General features: G+C 30.1%; 1 protein-coding gene across 6 annotated transcripts in view; it reads left to right on the top strand.

Moving 5' to 3' along the window:
* Positions 1 to 20,490, top strand: part of nAChRalpha6 (nicotinic acetylcholine receptor alpha6) — a 345,133-nt gene that overhangs the window by 66,837 nt on the left and 257,806 nt on the right. For 3 of the 6 annotated variants that reach the window (XM_072545827.1, XM_072545825.1, XM_072545822.1), the window contains exon 3: positions 16,868 to 16,912. The exons of the other annotated variants lie outside the window; for them this stretch is intronic. In XM_072545827.1, coding sequence (XP_072401928.1) covers positions 16,868 to 16,912 — 45 coding nt within the window. The remainder of the gene's footprint in view (positions 1 to 16,867; positions 16,913 to 20,490) is intronic. 6 annotated transcript variants of the gene reach the window in all.

A 20,490-nucleotide genomic window follows, 5' to 3' on the forward strand; every position in this document is an offset into this window, starting at 1 on the left:
GGAATTACGAGGGTAGCCTGGCCAGCTAGGTCTCCGGACCTGAATCCCATCGAACATCTCTGGGACGATTTGAAAAAACGTATTCAAACCCATACACCTCCTCCTAACAACGCACAGAAACTTAAGAATCTGTTAGTGAGAGAGTGGAATAACATACCACAACATGTAATCCGGATAAAAATTGAGAGTATGCCCCGTCGTCTGCAAGACAATATTAGAGCAAGGGGAGGCAATACACAATATTGGTCATTGAAATCTCACTGATTTTTTACCACATTCTGTATTTTCCATTTTTTTTTTCGTATGTCTGTTTATTAACAATTTGATTTGTTTTCTGTTTTTGCAATAGAAACAATAAAAAAACATTTTTTTTCTTTCAAAACAAACATTGATGACAAATTAAAAATACATTAGCCAAAAAAAGGTTATTACTTCACCAGAGGCAAAAATATTTAAGAAACTTGAAATTTTCAAGATGACCCGGATTTTATGATCGCGAGTGTAGTTTGATTTCTTGTACCTAAACGTACTGTAATTTCTTAGTTATTCGTTAAGAAACTCTTTTTCATAATCTTTAACATGAATAACACTTTTACATGCTCCAGAATCTACTTCAAAATTTAAAAGCTTACCTTCTATATCTAATGTGACTTTACATGGTTTCTCATGCTCTTGTTTTACATTACCAAAAAAACCTAACTCTAAGGACTTTTCTCACACTCACTATAATCATGGGGCCTCTTTTGTGGTAATTGTAACACTCCCAGTTCCTCGCAGGACAACTTTCTGGGTTATGATTCCTTTTACACCGATAACATGATTTCACTGGCACTTGTTCAGATGACGATTGTTTTGGTAAATTTTTGCTGTTTGTTGCACCCAACTTTGATAACACTGTATCTCACTCCAAAAATCTTGATTGATTTTCTACCGCCGCCATACTTTGGGCTTCTTGAAGAGATCTTTCGAATGTTAAATTACTTTCAGTCAGTAATTTTCTTCTTATTGTATCCGATTTCAATCCACAAACGAACTTATCTCTTAAGACTTCATTTAAGAAGTTACCAAATTGACACTGCCTGGAAAGATTTTTCAACTTTTGAGCATAATTTCTTAATGGTTCATTTGGCTCCTGTTTGCTTAAATAAAAGTTATACCTCTCTGCAATGATTAATCGTTTTGGACTATAGTGCAGAACAAGAACATCTTTCAATTGCTGATATGTTTTTATCCGTGGTAACTCTGGTGCTATCAAATCCTTTAATACCTCATACGCTTCCCCTCCCATGAAAGTGAGGAACATCGAAACTTTTTTATTATCTTCTACCATGTTACACTCAAAAAGCTCTTCCATGCGCTCAATATATGAGGTTATGTTACTAAAATAACGTAAAATGTTAACATCAATTTTTCTTGGTAAAAAGTAGACATCGATGAAATATTATTAATAAATAACTTAATATATTCTGTCTTTTAATATACTAAAATCGAAAATATTTCTTTTTCTGAAAACTTTGATTACCAACATATCACAGAATAAAAAGGCTGTTTTATTTGCTGCATATAGACGTCTCTTTAATCAAGAGGGTTCCAAATGCGTTTGAAAAAAGTTTCTAGTTGATTTACTTTAGAGTCCTTTGATCTTTTAAGGTCTGGCGTAAATTTAAATGATACATCTTTTCCAGTGATTTCAATATAAGAAAAGGAATATATACTGTTTAATGACTTTATATACTCTTTGCTTGAAGCGTTAGGTATGGCGAAGGAAGATATTTATTTGAAAATTATTTTTTTTTAGAAAAAAAGATATTTATGAATTTATTTTCAGCAGTATTTTAAACCAAATGGTTTTTTCACTAAATTTATTATTAGGTGGCGTACAAAAATAAAAGCAAATGCTTTACTAAAAAAATAATGCCAAATGTACTACATCCGAGATTTTAATCCATTAGCATCAAAAATGTTTTGTGTTGAACATTGCACCAGAAAAAATTACTACATTCGATATATTTTTAATTGTCCAATTCTTATGTTTTTTTTTCTCGAATTTAGTTTCCGTAAAATTAAAAAATTATAAAATAGAAATAATGATTTCCATTTACGTAAAAATAAATTGCCTTTGTAAGAAAACCCTGCCATGTCAGTGAAATTCAGGAGAAAAAAATTAATTATATAAATACAAAATAATAAAAATCTATAAAATGATTTATAATAATCTTATAAATAATAGTGAAGAAGGAAGCTTTTGTAAATAATAAAGTCAGGAACTTTTACCAAGAAATAAGAAGAGAACAAAGTGAATATAAAACACCAGCGAAATATTATTAAGTAGGAGGAATAGAGGAAAAACTGGGCAGATGGGCCAGATATTTTAAAACTGTATCAAACACCGACGACGACCAATATCTTAAAATACAGGAGCTAATAGAAGAAACAATAAACCGGAATAACAAAAGGAGAAATAATAGACATAATAGAGTTTAAAAATTAATAAAGCAGCCGGTGAAAATAACATCATAGCAGATTTCCTTAAGGAAGGTGACCAAAGCCTATAGGAAGAAATCACAGAGTTGATACGTGCAGTATGGACTATATAGCAAGTACCAAAATAGTGGAGAGAAGCCCTGCTATGCACAATACACAAAAAAGGAAATATTACGGAATGTAACAACTACAGGGATGAAGAGACAACGTATAAATCTCTAGCTGTATTGATCAGGAATATAATTAATGCAAACATCGAAGAAAATCTGGATGAATATTAAGCTGGTTTTAGAGCAAACATATCAGTAATAGACCAAATTTTTACAATTAAACAGATCCTGGCTAGTTTATATGAATTCAGTCTGTCACTAAAAATATTGTTCATTTATTTTCAACAAGCATATGACACAATCAACAGACATACATTGATCGACACATTAAAATATTTTGACTTTTTGGATAAAATAATACGATTAACTAACTCCCTTCTGAATGAAACCAAAAGTAAAGTTATGACAGAAAGTCATGACTCCGACAGCTTTAACATCTCTAGAGGCCTACAACAAGGTGACCCCTTGTCTACTGTATTCACTACAAATGTAAATAAAACAATCAGTCAATGTAAAACTATTTATTCTGTAATTATATGAAAGGTACAGACTATGTCCGAAAATAACTAAACCCTGTTGTTTTCATTAAAATAAACCTGAACAGGTTTATTTTACATATTTGTATATGTATTAAAAGGTAATAAAATAAAGTAAAAATTTACATTAATGTTTTGAACATATCTAGAGGACCAAGGAAATTTGAGAGAGTGGTTCGGTTGCAGCTCATTAGAATTATTCAGAAGCGCGGCCAATAAAATTAAAATAGCGATGATGATTTCCAACCTCCGATAGAAGAAGGAACCTGAAGAAGAAAGAAGAGGACCAACACTTTGTAAGGCATAAACACATTACACTTACAAGTTCTATTTAGTCTCTTGATTATATCAGCATTAATATTATGAATATAGCTTAACATTAATACAAATTATTTCAAACTTTGTGTCATACTAATCTTCGTTTTAATAATAATAGGTAATGCGTCTTACGAATAAATCCAACGATTAATATTTACCCCAAATGCACACATAATAATTTTAAATTTTTCATACTTGTATTGCTAATTGGCTAAAACGTTTAACTTGTTATTGTCACTGAAGGAAAATATTGATCTAGTGGATTAAATTTAATGACAGTAGTTGTTTGGAATATAAAAATTTATTCATACAGTGATCATTCATGAATGTCGATATGTTTTTTTAACTGGTAATGTATTCTAAAGCAGTATTCCCCAAACTTTCTTAGATCGCGGACCCCTTCTGAAAAAAAAATAGTTGGCGACCCCTTGGGATTATCTAACCCAGTTAATTCGCCATTTAATAACATTGCCAAATCAAGGGGAAGGTCTAATACGCCGTCTAAAATTTTGTAGAGTGGTTTGTTAAAGAAACATGTTCTTACTTACGCTGTCTATAAGCTAGTTATACAATTTCTTTCTCTTTACGTTTTCCTTCCGTGTTTATCTAGAGAAAGCGCTACATTAGGATTTTCCAATTAGGATGTATGTCCAATTGACATTTCCCAATTTCAAATATTCATTACATCCTAAATTATAGGCTGTTAAAAACAACTTGGAATACCCTTTATATCTAATTAGAATTCGAAACGTGAAACATATAATATTTTTAATTCTAATTGTAGTTTATTACAAAAAATAGCAGTCCATATAAAAATCTCACAAAAATAGACGGAACCATATAAAAGGCATTATTAGGTGCAAAAAATCCGGGACGTGGGCTTTATCATTTTTAAATTGATAAAGACGCTACATTAGGAGCTCTACGTTACACTTACTACTAGTAGAAAATAATGAACGGATAATCGGGTAGAAACAGATATAAAGTTTCTAGTTCGGACATTGCTACCTTTCCTAATAAAAACCAATGTATCCTACGTCTCTTAATATTTTATGAAACGGTGAAAAAGGGACCCGTTACACGCACACAATAGTTATTCGATTGCTAGGAAAGGGGTGTAAAAAATTGTTGCGACTGCAAAATTGTAATAAAAGTCAGGGGTAGAGGAATGGCAATAAATTCGCCATTGTCCTGTCTACGCAAGAATATTACTCAGATATTTTTAAAGATCTTGCTTCATAATGCTTAAAGGACACAAAATGAATATACTTACCATGAATTATAATTTTTTTTGTAATATTTTTCAAAACAAAGTAGTTTATTTTTAATAAAAAATTGCACTATATTTTTGTATGTACATATATTACATCTCTTTTACAGCTACACTCAACTACTAAGTGGACACTTACAATTTGTATGCACGGTTGGAAGTCAAAATAGAGAACAAATAAAATTTAACATGGGGATTAAATATCATCTTTTAAATGAGACAGACAGAGAGTATATTATATATCAGCAATATATGGTATATCAAGGAACAGGAGATACTCTATGTGCATATCAGTTTTGTAGTCCAGCAACATTTTTCTTCATTTTAACCTTTTTTTAACAGGCTCTAGACTATTCTCCTTAATATATATATATATATGTATATATATATATATATATATATATATATATATATATACAAGGATTTCCACAGTTTTTACTGTATTCCTTCACTCAACCGTTTTCTCCACCGATTTTGATCTGCTCTTCTGACATGTCCGTACCAGGTTAACCTCTTCTGTTCGATGTAGTCTATTATGTCGGAGTTCATTCCCATTCTCCTCTTAATCTCTATGTTATTTATTCTATCTCTTCTTGTTACTCTGCACCTTCTCCTTGGGAATTCCATCTCTGTTGCTCTTATTTTGTTTTTGGTTTTCTTATTTATTGTCCAATTTTCACACCCATAAGTGAGGATACTTCTTGTCATGGTATTATATATTTTTTTCTTTGTTTTCATGCTGATGTTCTTATCCCATAGTACCGGGTTCAATTTTAATATGCAGTCTCTTGTTTGTCCTAGTCTATTTTTTATATCTTCCTCCGTTGTTCCTTTGTTTGATATTATGAAACCTAAATACTTATACTTGTCTGTTCTTTTGATTTGTTTACCTTCGTCTATTTCCAGCTGTTTTATTTCTGTATTCTTCGTTGTTAGGTATTCAGTTTTCTTTAGGTTTATTTCCATCCCATTCTTTGTATATTCCTGCTCCAGTTTTCTCATCATAAAACTGAGGTCATCCTCGTCTTGTGCGATCACTATTTGGTCGTCGGCAAAACTTAGCGTATATAGATATTCGTTCCTTACTGGTATACCCATTCCTTCGCACTTTCTTTTCCATGGTTTCAGGGTTTTTTCCAGGAATATTTGAACAGGGTGGGGGATGTGGAGCAATCCTGTAGTAGTCCCTTTGTCGTCTTAAATGGACTGCATATTCTATTGCCCGTTTTGATAGCTACATCGTTTTTCTTGTAGAGTGCTTTTATCGCGTTCATTAATCTTCGTGGAACTTCGATGTCTTCCATTGCTTCCCATAGCTTGGTTCTAGGTATTGAGTCATATGCCTTCTTAAGATCAACAAAAGCCAGATGGACGAATCTATTTTTGGCCATTATTTTTTCTATTAGTTGTTCGACCGTGTCAGTGTGATCTAAGCATGCTTTCCCCGCTGTGAAACCTGCCTGGTCTTCTCCAATTTTATCTTGTATATATATTTCTAATTTTTCCTTTATGGTCTTTCCATACAGTCTGCCTATAGACGATATAATGCTGATTCCCCGATAGTTTTCGCAGTTTTTTCTATTTCCTTTCTTGTATATTGATGTCATATATGCTTGGGTCCATTCTGCCGGTAAGTCTTTTCCATTCAGTGCTCTCTCAAACATTTTATGTATCATACGGAATAACTTTTCCTATCGGTTTATTATCAATTCATTTGGTATTCCGCCGGGACCTTCTGCTTTTTTGTTCTTTAGAGTTTTGATCGTTCTTTTTACATCAGCTAGGCTTAATTCGATTTCGTCATGTGTGTAGATTTCTATTCCGTCTATTTCTGATTCTTTGAATTCGGGGCGGTCTTCGGTTAGCAATTTTTTATAGTATTCTATTCCCATTCGTTTTCTTTGATTTGACCGATCTTGATTTTCTCTGTCTTATTTCTTTGGAGCGACTTTAAGATGCGCCATGACTCTGAATTTCTCGTTTCTCCTATGTGCTGTTCTATCTCTGGGCATGTTTTTCCCATATTTCATTTTTTGTCATTTGGCACTTTTCTTTTCACTTCTTTATTTTTTTTCTTGTATAGTTCCAAGTCCTCATAGTTTTTTGTGTTCAGGTATTTTACCAAGCAAAATATAAAGAACGCAGTTTATTCTTTTGGGCGAATAAGCATGTAAATATCACAGTTGACCAATTATCAATTCTTCTTTGACTTAAATTACTAAACGATACTTACATTCTAAGAGCTTAAACCTACGGCGACTTCTTATTTTACCTAACAACTATGCACTATGCTCTACCTTTACACTAGTTACCACTTTACACTAATTCAAATAATTTTCTTCGTTTGAGTCTTCTTTTAACCAAGTATTATCGAGGAGCTGGATGGCCTCGATGTTTACATGACTATATATACAAGTAGCTATTTGATCAGTACATGTATATTGTAAATCAAATGGATTAACAATATCAGAATCTACTACTGAAATCTGTTTTTTTTTCTACAAAACATAGAGTTCCAGAAGGTATATAAATTGTGGTGAACTTCCAATTAAAAACTAAAATAAATTTATTAAAAATTTATTTTACGTAAAAGAACTTATGCTATAAAAAATAAAATCGACTTATACTGTAATTAGAACTTGTGGGTGTTAAACGAATAAAATCTTAGCAATAAAATGAAAACGTAGTAAGTAATCAATCACTACAGGAGAGCTTTAACAGGAAAGAAAGTTAATTTCAGGTGCACGCCTAAATACATTGAGTTATTAATGATTTTAGTGTAGATGTACTATCTTTAAAAGTGTATTTTCGTCCTCAGACTTCCTAGAGTGTCTGAAAACTTCCCACGTTTTCTTTTACATTTCCCTATTCCCGAATATTATCATTTTTATTTTCACCGCTGATTGCGTCATGCTTCTCGGTTGATGTACTCTGGGAAATAAACTCTTGTCAAAAAATAAAATTGAGGTCAGGTGCAAGAAAATATATTTGGAAATTTTGTACGAAAAAGTCAACTCTGTGTTAAAAAACGTTATTCCCTGTCGCAAAATGTTTTATTGATTTGAAAACTATTGTTTGCGCATATTGTTTGTTGGTTGATAATATACAGCGTGAGTTATGACAAACTGTACTCATGTTTATTATCTCTTACGGACACCCCTATGAAAAATATCAAATGCCTATTAAAAAGTCTCTGCATACATAATATACAGGGAAAATTGTGTATTTTGACTGATATTATTTTTGATCAACTTTTGGCCAATAATTTCGATTTGTTTTATCCTTTGGTAAAACGTTACACTACTACCACACAATTAGCTGACCTATTGAAACTCAAAAAATTTCAGTGCCAGTAAATAAGTTTGTTTTGTTAATGTAAAACATTTCACCGCGTGTATAGTTTTTTAAAACTCTAATAAGATTAGTACGATGTACACAACCCATAAATTGGCACTTTGCAATTTTTCAAAAAACATTTTGACTGTTTCTTTCTTTTGAGCATAAAGAGGTTTTTGTTTTGAACAACTTCAATTATCTTTCGGGGGTTAGCCGATTTGTAAGAAATGCGACCAATTCGTTGAATACGATCCTTGAAAACTTAAAGAATATTCTTAAATGCATTTTAACATACCTGTACTTTGAAGTCCTTCGTTTTCCTTATTTTAACAAAGTACTTAAATGAAAATAGTTATGACGACCTCGATTTGGGCCCCTTTTTTATTGCGGGGGATTCTCTTACCTTGATAGTTGGGTTTAGTCTGTTGGACAGTGGTAGGAGGTGTCTGTCTTTGAGAGCATCTTGGTCACCATGTTGGATGCTTACCTTTGCAATTCGGACATTTTGGATGTTTTAGGGATGGGCAATTTGTGGATTTGTGTTCGGCACTACCACAATTAGGACAAATATATTGTTTGGTACAACACTTGGCTATATCATGACCAGATTGGCAGCAGTCGCTGCAATATTTTGTGCTTGGAATAATTAAGCTCGGAGTATGATGAACTTCCCACCGTTTTATTTGTCGATCGATTTGAATACCTTACGATCAGTTTTCCTACACTACCTATTTCTTACATGATAATTGTGTATATATACTATATACTGCATATATATATACTATATGTATACATGTATATATACTACAAGTATATTCTTTTTTTGCTAATATCTTAGATTATTCGTGGGTTATGATTTATCTTGTGTGTTCACTTCTCTAGCCGCAACGTCGGATGGCAAAGTGTGCTGCTGCAGTGACTTTGCTTTGTCAATGATTGAACTAGAATGCGCGACAAAGTACTTGATAGCTACAAACTTTCTATGTGAACCTGCTTTTTTTGCTCTAGATCTTGAAGGAACACCGACAGAAATATATTTCACGATAAAGTTGTCTTGTTCAGTCTTCGTTTTCAGAAAATAAAATGAGACATGGAAATCTTTATAATCTTGCATTGTGAGCATGAAACAGCGATATGTTTTTCTCGTTGAATGCGTGCATTTTGGGAATACAGGTAGTTGCAAAGGCATGTGCCTATACAATAGGAACAAAAACATAGCCTAAAATATTGAAATTAGAAATGTATACTTTTCAATTTTGCTGTTTTTCTTCCATTCTGTTGCATCATTATAGCAGCGTAAAAATATTTAATTGTTTTTGTCAAAGAAATGTTTAAATATCAACATAACAAAACTTTTTCAAGTCGTTCGTGTGATGGATATTATAACAATTGTTTGGAATGATGGTTGGATTTTTTATACTTTTAACGCAGGATAAAGGGAGTTTTGGCCAATTTCATGTGATTTAACGAATAGGTGATTATTAATAGATGACATAATCACCAGTATCTAATTTTTTTAAAAATTGGATAAGACCAGTTTTGGAAGGAAGCACCTCAATTATGAAATGAACAATTCCTAAGCTAATATTGTAAAAAATATGTCACACCATTACATTTGTTGCAGCAATACGTACAGATCTAAGGTACAGATCAGTGATTCTCTTCTTTCTTGAGTTTTCTGCAATATTTAAGATTTAACCAGTGTTGTATGCCATTGTTTTTAAATAAATTTAGATGCCATGGTGACAGTGTCAACAATACCCTAATCAACTATGTTGATGGTCCAAGTATTGAGCAATCCTATCTTTTATTTCTTCGAAGCCAATTCCGTTAAACTTGTTGTTTAAATCACTGGTAAACTAACCAGTGATTCTGTCCAACAACTAAACGTACTCATTGTTAAAAACTTCTCTTTGATTCTTAATTCAACTGATAAGAAATCCTCCAAAGCATACTCGGAACTGTGCGAGTTATTATTAGAAGTTATTATTAAAAAAATCACTTTAGACCATCACAACGTGCTTATGACAAATTTTAGTTTTCAGTCCTTATTACCATCTATTAATTACAGCCATTGTTTTATCTCCGTGTAGGCATCTAGGGGTGCGAACTAGGGATGAGAGCCATTTAAAGGGCGCATTATAAATTTTAAAGGTTTGTCAAAAAGGAAAGTTGGCGTAAAATATTAGAGAAAGGGAAATCGATCTCCGCTGAACACACTTTAAAGGAAATTTACCTAAATCTAATAAGAAAATTTGTTAAATGGGGTAATTTAATTGGGTTCAAGGATGAAACATAAAGAAAATAAGTCTCTGTAGGTTAAACAGTTAACTTAGTGGGAATGATTATCTTATCGAGGTAAAAAAATAAATGTTTTTTCGGACTTAAACTTATACAAAATATTCGGTTTTTTTTTTAATTTTACCCTAAAATTTATTATAACAACCTTATATAAATAAATTTTAATGCTTATATTGTTAGAAAATATTTCTACTTTTTTATTGACAGAATTGGTAATTTTCATACATACTCACACACACACACAGAGAGAGAGAGAGAGAGAGAGAGAGAGAGAGAGCTAGCGAGAGAGAAAGAGAGAGAGAGAGAGAGAGAAAGAGAGAGAGAAAGAGAGAGAGAAAGAGAGAGAGAGCTGTCGTTATTGGGAAAGTAATAGTCTTTAAAAATATTACCACAAACTTGTAAAAAAAATGAGATCATAGTTTTTAATCTGGACCTGTCTCAATTACGTCTTTCTCTACAAATATTTCAATTAAGTGGAGAAAATTTTTAAGATTTGAGTTAAATATTGTGTTTATATGGAGTTAAATGACAATTGATTGTAATGAAAATTACATTTTTAACTATTAACTAACTAATGTTTGAAGTTTCGATTTCCACTCCGGAATTGGTTTTCAAAAAGATTATTTTAACAATTTTGAGAAAATGTATAAACAATAAATTGTTGTTTGTAGATTATGTTTTTCACAATTGATGGTTGACTGTTTAGGCCTCAATTTTGTAAATAACAGCATGCTTGTCGTTGAAAAAAATCTCAGGGTGGTGTTTTTACTCCAGGAAAGTCAAATTCTGACTGTTTTGTTCGAATATCTTTGTGTAAAGTGTGTCAACGTAAATTATATGGATTTGTGTTGTGTGTTGCATAGTACATTATTTTCTTTCTTTTCGTATGTTGGTAGTACTTGACAGACTCTACAAGCTGCACTGAATATGTCTAATTTAGGAACTGTTGAGCGTCTTTTTAGACCTTTTGAGAGCATCATGTCAACTAAAGCATGGCAAGCTGATGGAGATAAATATTATAATAAACACCCGTGATGTCAGAATTTTTAGTAATCTTTACTGCAATCAAACATCAAAATCAAACGTAGGGTCCAACAGGGATATTAAGATGTATACGATAACTCCTGCTGTTTAACATATATTCTGAGGAAATATTTCAAGAAGCAATAAAGAATTTTGAAGCCGGAATTCGAAATAACAATGGACGAGTCAATGTGAACGGTTAATGAAAAGAATTTTTCTTATTTTCTTATTTTCGACTACGATTCTTAACGATATACTCACCAGTTATTTTTGTTTTATTGCAATTATTTATACATACTAACGCAACACTCTCTATATGATTTGTATCTATTTAATATTTAACTATATATATGTATATATATTCTTATAATAATTTATTATACACTATTTATATAATTTATTTCCGCGTTACAATTCAACGACTCGATACAATTTTCTTTTCAGACTAACTTGTTTTCAAATAAAAATGTCCTCTATATATATATATATATATATATATATATATATATATATATATACAAAATAGCCGTTTTCTGGATCCAATTCGGACGGTGACCTGTGCTGACCCTTCTCGAATAGGATGAAACGCCAGACAGGTTTTTAGCGGATCGGAGAACCTACTAGAAAATACTTGTTAGAATAATAAAAGGTTTACAGGTTAAATATGAGTTATATTTATCGTAACAATATGTAATAAAATATTGTTTACGAAGAAAAACATTTTTATCCACAGTTTTATATCATCTATGGCTTAAAACTAGAAGAGATCTCCTATATAGTAGTTTGTAATGTTTTTCAACTAATATTGTTATGATCGTTTATTGTTATTCAACGAAACCGTTTCCCATATTTTATTCCTGGATTACGAGTAGACTGGCTACATCGAAAATAAAATTAGATTTAACCTGATCTTGTCTCTATAACCGATTTCTTATTCACAATTTATCTTTTGACTTTGTAATGTTATTGTCAAATTTATATCGTTTTGTACCAAACTTATGGTCAACTTCCTAAATTATTGACCAGGTTTAAACGAGTGTTGTCAATTAACTTACCATACAATCTGCATGGGATTTTAAAGTAAATAATTCATTGAAAATAGCCATTGGAATTACAACTATTTGTATTTACTGGGATGAAAATGAACTATAATGGGATAAAATTCGGTAATTAATTCGATTTGTAAAGTGTCACTGAATAAACAAGTTTATTTATAATTATTAATAAATGATAATACGCCTAGGGCTTTTTTAGGGCTTAGACTTACAATAATCAACAAATTATGGGAAATTAATACTATCAACATAAAATCCTATCTACTATTATATTACAAAGCAAAAAAATAGCTGAAATATCACGAAAGAAAATAATCACAAATATAATACGGTAATATTTAATACAGAAATTTAAATTAAAGACAAAATATTGCATACTAAGAGAAAAAGAGATTGGCAACGAGGAGTTAAATCGTAAACAAGTAATTATAATTCACCTACATCTTTCACGTAAAATTAACGCGAGTGGAGTGAAAATTAAATGCCAATTTCGAAATCCGTAACTAAGTAATGGCATATTTTAACGCAACAGCGAAAATATTTGGTTTTTTTAGAGTGAAGTAGAAAACAAAGACAGTTTATATATCAACAATAAGATAATTAAATAAGGTCACAATCTAATCGCAAAAGCTGCGATTAGAATGTGACAAAGTGGCCAAGGGAACAACTGCGTCTCAATATTTCTGTAATGCTTTTCCTTTTGGTGACTGTAACTTATTGTAACACCTTATTTATTATTTACTTATTTTATTCTGCATTAGCAACAGGCTAGCTTGCTCGGTTTGATACAAAAAATTTAAAACCGATTTTTATTACTTCTTTTTGCACAAAATACGTCTATGATAACTGTATCTTTAGTTTAACTTGTTTTTATTGATAAAGTCTAGAGGCAAAAAGTGCATTTTCCACTACAGCCATAGAAATAAGTGCTCAAAAGCCTTTTCGACTTCGAAATATCACCAAAGTATGTAAAGTGGAAAATTTTTAACGTCGTTCGGCAAAGTGAAATAGGAAAACGTTAAATCTAGCTACTTCGATATTGCTTTAATATTATATATATATATATATATATATATATATATATATATATTTATATATAATTTATTACAATTTATTTTTACTACAGTAGTTTTGACAAAGTGCCTTTTTAAAATGATGTATCTTTACTATGTGTCTTTACTTTTTAGTCGTTAACTGAATAAGTCAAGGTGGGAGGAGCTGTTTATCTGAAGTTGGTCATTTAGAATTATATCTGTATTTATATAGATATATAGATTTTAATAAAGATAACTTAGCCTTTATTTTGAATGTGGTGAATTTGTAATTAAAAGAATGATTATGATCTAGAAGGTGAAGTGCATCTGTAGAATCTATTTTTCTATTATTGAAAGGCTTATTCGGGCCTTATTAAGCCAGTTTACGGGCTATATCACATGTAAATTTGTATACACCACTGTGTAAGCGCCTTTTCTTTTGGTTCTTATTGCTCTTAATATATTTGCTTAGGTTCTTATTTATTCTAAAAGTTGGTCTTATTCCTTTCCTTTTTATCTGTTTAGCTACAAAAACGACAAAAAAATTAGAAAGATTCAACAAAATTCCCCAAAAGAACTTAAAAACTGGGTTTTTCGCATATTTCAAGAAATCTTTAGCTTCTTTAAATATGGAATATACAGCGAAAAGTACAGCGTTTATAAAATTTTTAAAACATGCTCTTTAATGATGTAGATAGGTAAAAAAAGGGTAAATCCAGTACAAACCACCGAATAACCCTTCAAAACCTAGTTTTTCGCATAAACGATTGTTCTATTTGATGAGAGGTTATCCATTTAGGTTATATCGAACTACTCAAAAAATATGAGTAACTCCGCAAAAGCTCACAAAACCCTTAAAAACTGTGAAAAAACATGTATTTTCGGGGTTTAAAGGTGTTTCGCCAAATTTTTGAATGTCCTATCAGATACTTGAAATTATATAGAACCTATAAAAAAACCGTGATTTGATATGTTGAAGTCTATAAAATGGTGAATATTCCCAAAAAACCTTAAAAACAGTTTTTTGGGTTTTGAAGGTACCTTCTTCATTGCTATAGATGCGTTTTGGTGAATACAGATCCGTGACTGAGACAACATCGATCACATTCACCAAAATAAAATAATAAAAAATGTATTATGAGCACATACTTAATAAGTATCTATATAGTTTAAACAAAAATTAATAAATAAAAGAAGGAATTATAGTAAAAAATACCTACTCTTTTGAACATGTTAACTTTTGGCTTATAAAATTTTACTAGTATCAAATATTTATTTGTAAAATTATTTGAAACCAGCCTCCGATCTGGAAGTTGACGTGTCAAATACAGAGTTTAATTTTGTAATAATTATACTTTTATTATTATAGAAACATATGATAAAAGCGTTTTATATAATGAATTGGTGCTAATTGAGCCATCGTTCTGTATTTGCACGGCCATTTCATTTTCATTAGTCTTCAAATTAGAAATATATTATATAGTATATTCGTATATATATATATGTATATAGTATATAGTATATTCGTACGCTTATGTGATTTTAAAACAGTTTAAAGGTGGTAAGTTAAAATAAATATTTAAAGTTAACACATAATAGAATTTTTTATAGACTGATTAAAGTTTTAAAATAATTAAACAACTTTTATATTGGAAATGTACGTAAAGAAAATTGTTCAATCACATTTTTAAAACCTGGAAATATACTTACTTAATACAGTAAAATAGGATGTTAAAGTGAGGTATCAATTGAATACATCTCTGTTTCTGAACTATGATCGTATTATCTTGGGTTTTTGAAAATAATTAAAAGTGATTGAAAGTGAGTTGATAGGTATAAATCATATTTACACAAAATTAATTTAAAAATGTTTTAATACGGCAGTTTAGATTTTAAAATAATATGGTTTTCGTATAAAATAATATAATACATTTGTCTATATCGAAAATAATATTGTTATAGTTTTCAAAAAACGGATTTTTTTCTAAAACGATTTAAAGTTTTAAGATTATTTAAAATATTTGTTGTTAACTTCTTGGCATATATATTTTCTTCTTAAATCATCCAAGACACAGTTTTGGTACTTGGTCGTGAGATATTTCTACTAAATTCGTCCGTTTCATTAAACTCTATCAACAGATGTTGTGCTCTTGATGAAAACCAGAAACTTTCTTTTTTGCCGTACTGAAGACAATTTGCTTGTAACTAAGTAAAGTCGGCTTCATTCTCTTGAAATCAAAAAATCACTTATTTCATTAGGTCTCTGAATGAGATATTGTCTTCAAATAGATGAGTTATCAATGTCAAATACTGTCTCTATTAGTCAAAATTATTAACAGAAGAGGGTAAATATTTTCTAGTAGTATTTTAATTTTGAAACTCGCAAATTAAAGGACCTTTTTAAGATCTACAACATTTATTTGAACCATTTTTCTTTACAATGCATAAGAAACGTTTTATAGGCAAAAAATAATGTTTTTACATTCTATGATTGTTTAAAAAAACAAAAAAGCAAAATCAGCCGCACGTGTCATCAGCCAATTCTCATAGACCTTTTAGAACCTTCAAAAGTCTGTATTTATAACATTTTTACATGAAATTTTTTCACAGATGGACTGGGGTATATTGCTTTTCACAATCATAATAATACAAACTTATAAACCTCACTTCTTTAAGCGAACAACCTTAATGGCCCTCGATCTTAATTTGGACCATCCTCTTAATTTAAGATTAAGGCGTCGTATTAACGTTTATTATCAAAACTTATTTTTATCTTCTACCATAAATAAATCACATCAATACATCACTTCAAAGCTCCCCTGTCACATAGTTCAACAACGAATAAACAATTGCTTAATACAGAGCTTTCGTGCAGTTTCAGTTGGCTACCACGCTTGTTTCTATAACCACGATAATACTAGGAATTAGTCCAGCATCTTATCTAGTTTTTTAAACAAGTATATTGGTAATATATAGTTATAATAGAAACTACGAGTAAATTATTGTATAAAGTAGGTATAACTTATTTGGACTCATTAAAATAACACTGAAAAGAAAAAAGAATAACTAAAATTTCTGTTGTCTCTATGTTTAATTTAACATCAAGTAAATGTTTATGTTATGCTTCAAATAATAAACTATGTTAATACATATGAAAATTCTAATTTTATGCAATCTGTTTATATTTGAGAATTTTTAATTTCTTTTATAATAACAATATTTAAAATATATTTCAATCACTTTTAAAAAATTGCTTGTGTAGGTACCTAAAGCTATTTTAAATTTTCAAAAATCAAGTTCGATCTATTTTGGAGTTCAGTGATCTATTCAACGATTCTGATCGTGGTAGCCTACTCATTCCAGATATTTCTTTGCTTTATTATTGTTTTCCCTTGTGTAGGACGAAAAGAATCAGATTCTTACGACAAACGCTTGGTTAAATTTGGTAAGTGTCATGGGGTCCGTTTGTCCTCACGCAATGTTATAGCAGATCAAACACTTACTATGTGCCTGGGTTTATCAGTCGGTGTTTGACTCTGTCTTGAGTGGCTATTGATCGTATAAATATATAGCTCCCAGGGATAACAGGTCTCAATGTAACATTTTTTAGAACTTGACCTCTTGGATCAAGAAAAATAGTTGTGCTACTACTTGGTTTTACTATTGACACATTTGATAAAACTTTAAACTGATAAATTTTATTGGATAAATTTTGCTAAAAAAAATTTGCTTTAACATACATGTATTTGCGATTATACAGGGTGTTTCTTTGGAAAAGTAAGATACGTTAAGACTGTAAAATGAGGACATTTAGACGATCTCAACAATCTCATACTTAATAAATATATCTTATTTGATCAACAGAGATATTGGGTGTTTTATCTATTTTGCCAACTTTTTATTTGGTTCATAACTTTTTAACCACAATGTATATTTTGCACGCGAATATTCTTTAAGGTGTCCAATTGACTAATTTATTTATAGTTATAAGAAATCCAGGTTCGGATTAAAAAAATATTCCGATCCAAAAACATCTTGTATATTAGATTGTTTAAAAACCGATTCCGCATTTGAAAATACGATGAAAAATTAAATTTAGTGGTATACTTTAAATTTTCGGCAAAATGTTTTTTCTGGTAAAATTTTGAATTTGAATTCTGAAATTATTATGTTAATTGCGAGAGTTGGGCGCCTTAATTTTAATTAATACCATTATTTATTCTAAATTAATAATTTTTTATTAATTCACTGGTTTTTTTATCATGTGCAAAACACATTAATTAATGAATAAATAATAAACAGTCTACACAAAATAGATGACTTTAATCACCGAACTATCTTAAAAATTAACTAAAAAACAGAGAAAGTCATTTATTATCAAAACTAAAGTAATTATTTAAAATGACCACTACCTTGTTAAAGACAAAGTCTTGCTCTTTTTGTAATATGTCTTACTGACTTCCTAATCTAGTCTGGATTATTTTTCATTTCTTCAAATGTGTCTTGAATCCGCCCAACAAGTGTTCTTTCCTACTATGTATTTCATAGTTATGAACTTTGTATTTTAAATATATCCAAATCATCGACAGGATTAAAATCATATGATTATGAAGGTCAGACATGAGGACCGCCTCTACCAACGCATCTATTGCGAAAATTGTCGGATAAAATTTTTTAACTATGCGCCTGTAATGTGTTAAAGCACCATCATGTTGAAAGTATATTCCACCTGTATTGTTATTTTCATCATCTCGTAAAATATTTTTTAAACAATCGAAATACCCTTCACCGGTTAGGGTGAGAGGTAAAATATTTGGTCCTATTAATTTGTTATCAAATATGCCACACCATACATTAACAGAAACCATTGTAAGAATAGAGATTATTTTTTTCGGTCTTCACCAGACAGTGGTATGCGGAATTTGCAGACCATGACTAATTCGTCAGGTACTCACTTTTGGATTATTCTCAATTAAATTAAGAATATTATTTTCCAGATTACCGTTTTGTCTTGCATTATGTTCGTGTAGTCTTATCGTTGTATATTAAACGTGTCTTCTGAAAGAATCATATACCTTTCCAAAAGTTTAATAACTTGGTATTCTTCGTTGAGGAAACCGCGTTTTATACTCTTTTTTAGCAGCTCTGCCGTTACCATCACAAAAACCGTACACATATACCATATCCGCTTATTCTTCGTTGCTGAAAAGATAAGGCATATTATTAGTTCTTAATACAGAAATAATGTATGAAAATACAAAGAAATTATTCAATACGATAAAAATGAAAGAATATTTAGCATTTTTGACACTAGTAGATTATTTAAAACAAATGAAAATTACCGTATCTATTCAAAAAGGAAATCTTGTCATTGTCACCTGACACTAAGATAATAAAATTTGAAAATATTAATGCATAATATACATTTTACTTATCTTATTGTAGCGTATTCAGACATATTTCAAAACTATCAAATTTTTGATGGTGCTCATTTATACAATACAGTACAATAATTACTTTAGTTTGGAATAGTTATTTTTCTATAATTATTTGCCGTTTTTTCTTTAATTTTTAATATACTTAGTTGAAGTTATAAAGTATAAAGTTATGTATTTTTTGTGGGCTCTTTATTATTTATTCATTATTTAAAGATGAATATTTATTATGAAGTATTTGTCACCCATAATAAAAAAACCACTGAAATGTTAACATTTTACCAATTTAATTAATTTTTTTTTACTTCAAGCTCTCGCAATTCACATGATTTCAGAATTCAAATTCAAAATTTTAGCAGAAAAAACATTTTGCCGAAATTTTAAAGTATACCACTAAATTTTTTTATACTCTTTTTAATACAGCATCCACTTTAAAAAATCTAATGTGTTTTTGGGTAGGAATATTTTTCCAAAATTTTTTAATCCGGACCTGGATTTATTATAATCTTAAATAAATTAATCGACTGTATACCTTAAAAATATTGGCGTGTCAAGTATGAAGGAAATGTACACTGTGATTAAAACTTATGAACCCAATACAAAGTTGGCAAAATAGATAAAACACCCACTATCTTTGTTATTGATAAAGTTAGACTCATTAAGTATAGGGTTTTTGACATCGCCCAAGTGTCCCCTTTTCCAGTTAATGAATGTTACTTTCCCAACTGTTAATGTAAATATTTTCATATAAATATTATTATTGTTTATCATACTTCTTATACTCGATGACATGGTTCTTAGTATTTTATTAATATCTTTGCGAAATATGGGCAAGACTATCATTCATAGTATGGTTAAATATAGGGTGTATTAGAGAACTTTAGTTAATAACTACTGCTACAAAATCATTTTATTATCTTGCCAACAATAAAAAATTAAAAGAAAAGTGTTTTGAAAGAAGAAAAGAAAGTGTTTTGAAAATGTTTCCGACGTCCATTTTGATCACGAAATTACCTATCTATTTTTTAGATGTTAATCCTCAGTTTATTTCTGTTAGGGAATCCTTATAAAAAGCAGATTTTTCTTGACTTTTCCATTGTGTTTATCATGGTACATATTTATACTCAAAATTCTCGTTATTGGATGATAGGTGCAATGGTGAAATCGATAGATAAAGTTAGGTTCATTTATACATTTACGTTTGTTTTGTTGTATACAGTTTATGCATTTTAAAATCTTGAAAACTTCTAAAATTTAGTTAACCTTGTATACATTGGATGAATAAAACAAAAATGTATATATCCAAAAAAAAAAAATGGCAACCATAAATACGTTATTCTAATGTACTGGTCTTTATCAGTACGGTGTAGTCAAATTTAAATAAGTGATATGTAAGTAAAGTGAAATTAAATAAGTAAAAAAAAATATCTCAATGTATCATTTTGTGGCATCAATACAAGAATCTTTTCTACAATATACGTTATTATGAGTATGTAGTATCATGTAATAGAAAAAGGAATTCGTAGATCTATCAATTATTTCTTTTTGTTATTATTATTTGATACGGCATACTCGTAAAAAATATTTG

The sequence above is a fragment of the Diabrotica undecimpunctata genome, chromosome 10, assembly GCF_040954645.1.
Source record: "Diabrotica undecimpunctata isolate CICGRU chromosome 10, icDiaUnde3, whole genome shotgun sequence".
Taxonomy (NCBI): Eukaryota; Metazoa; Arthropoda; class Insecta; order Coleoptera; family Chrysomelidae; genus Diabrotica; species Diabrotica undecimpunctata.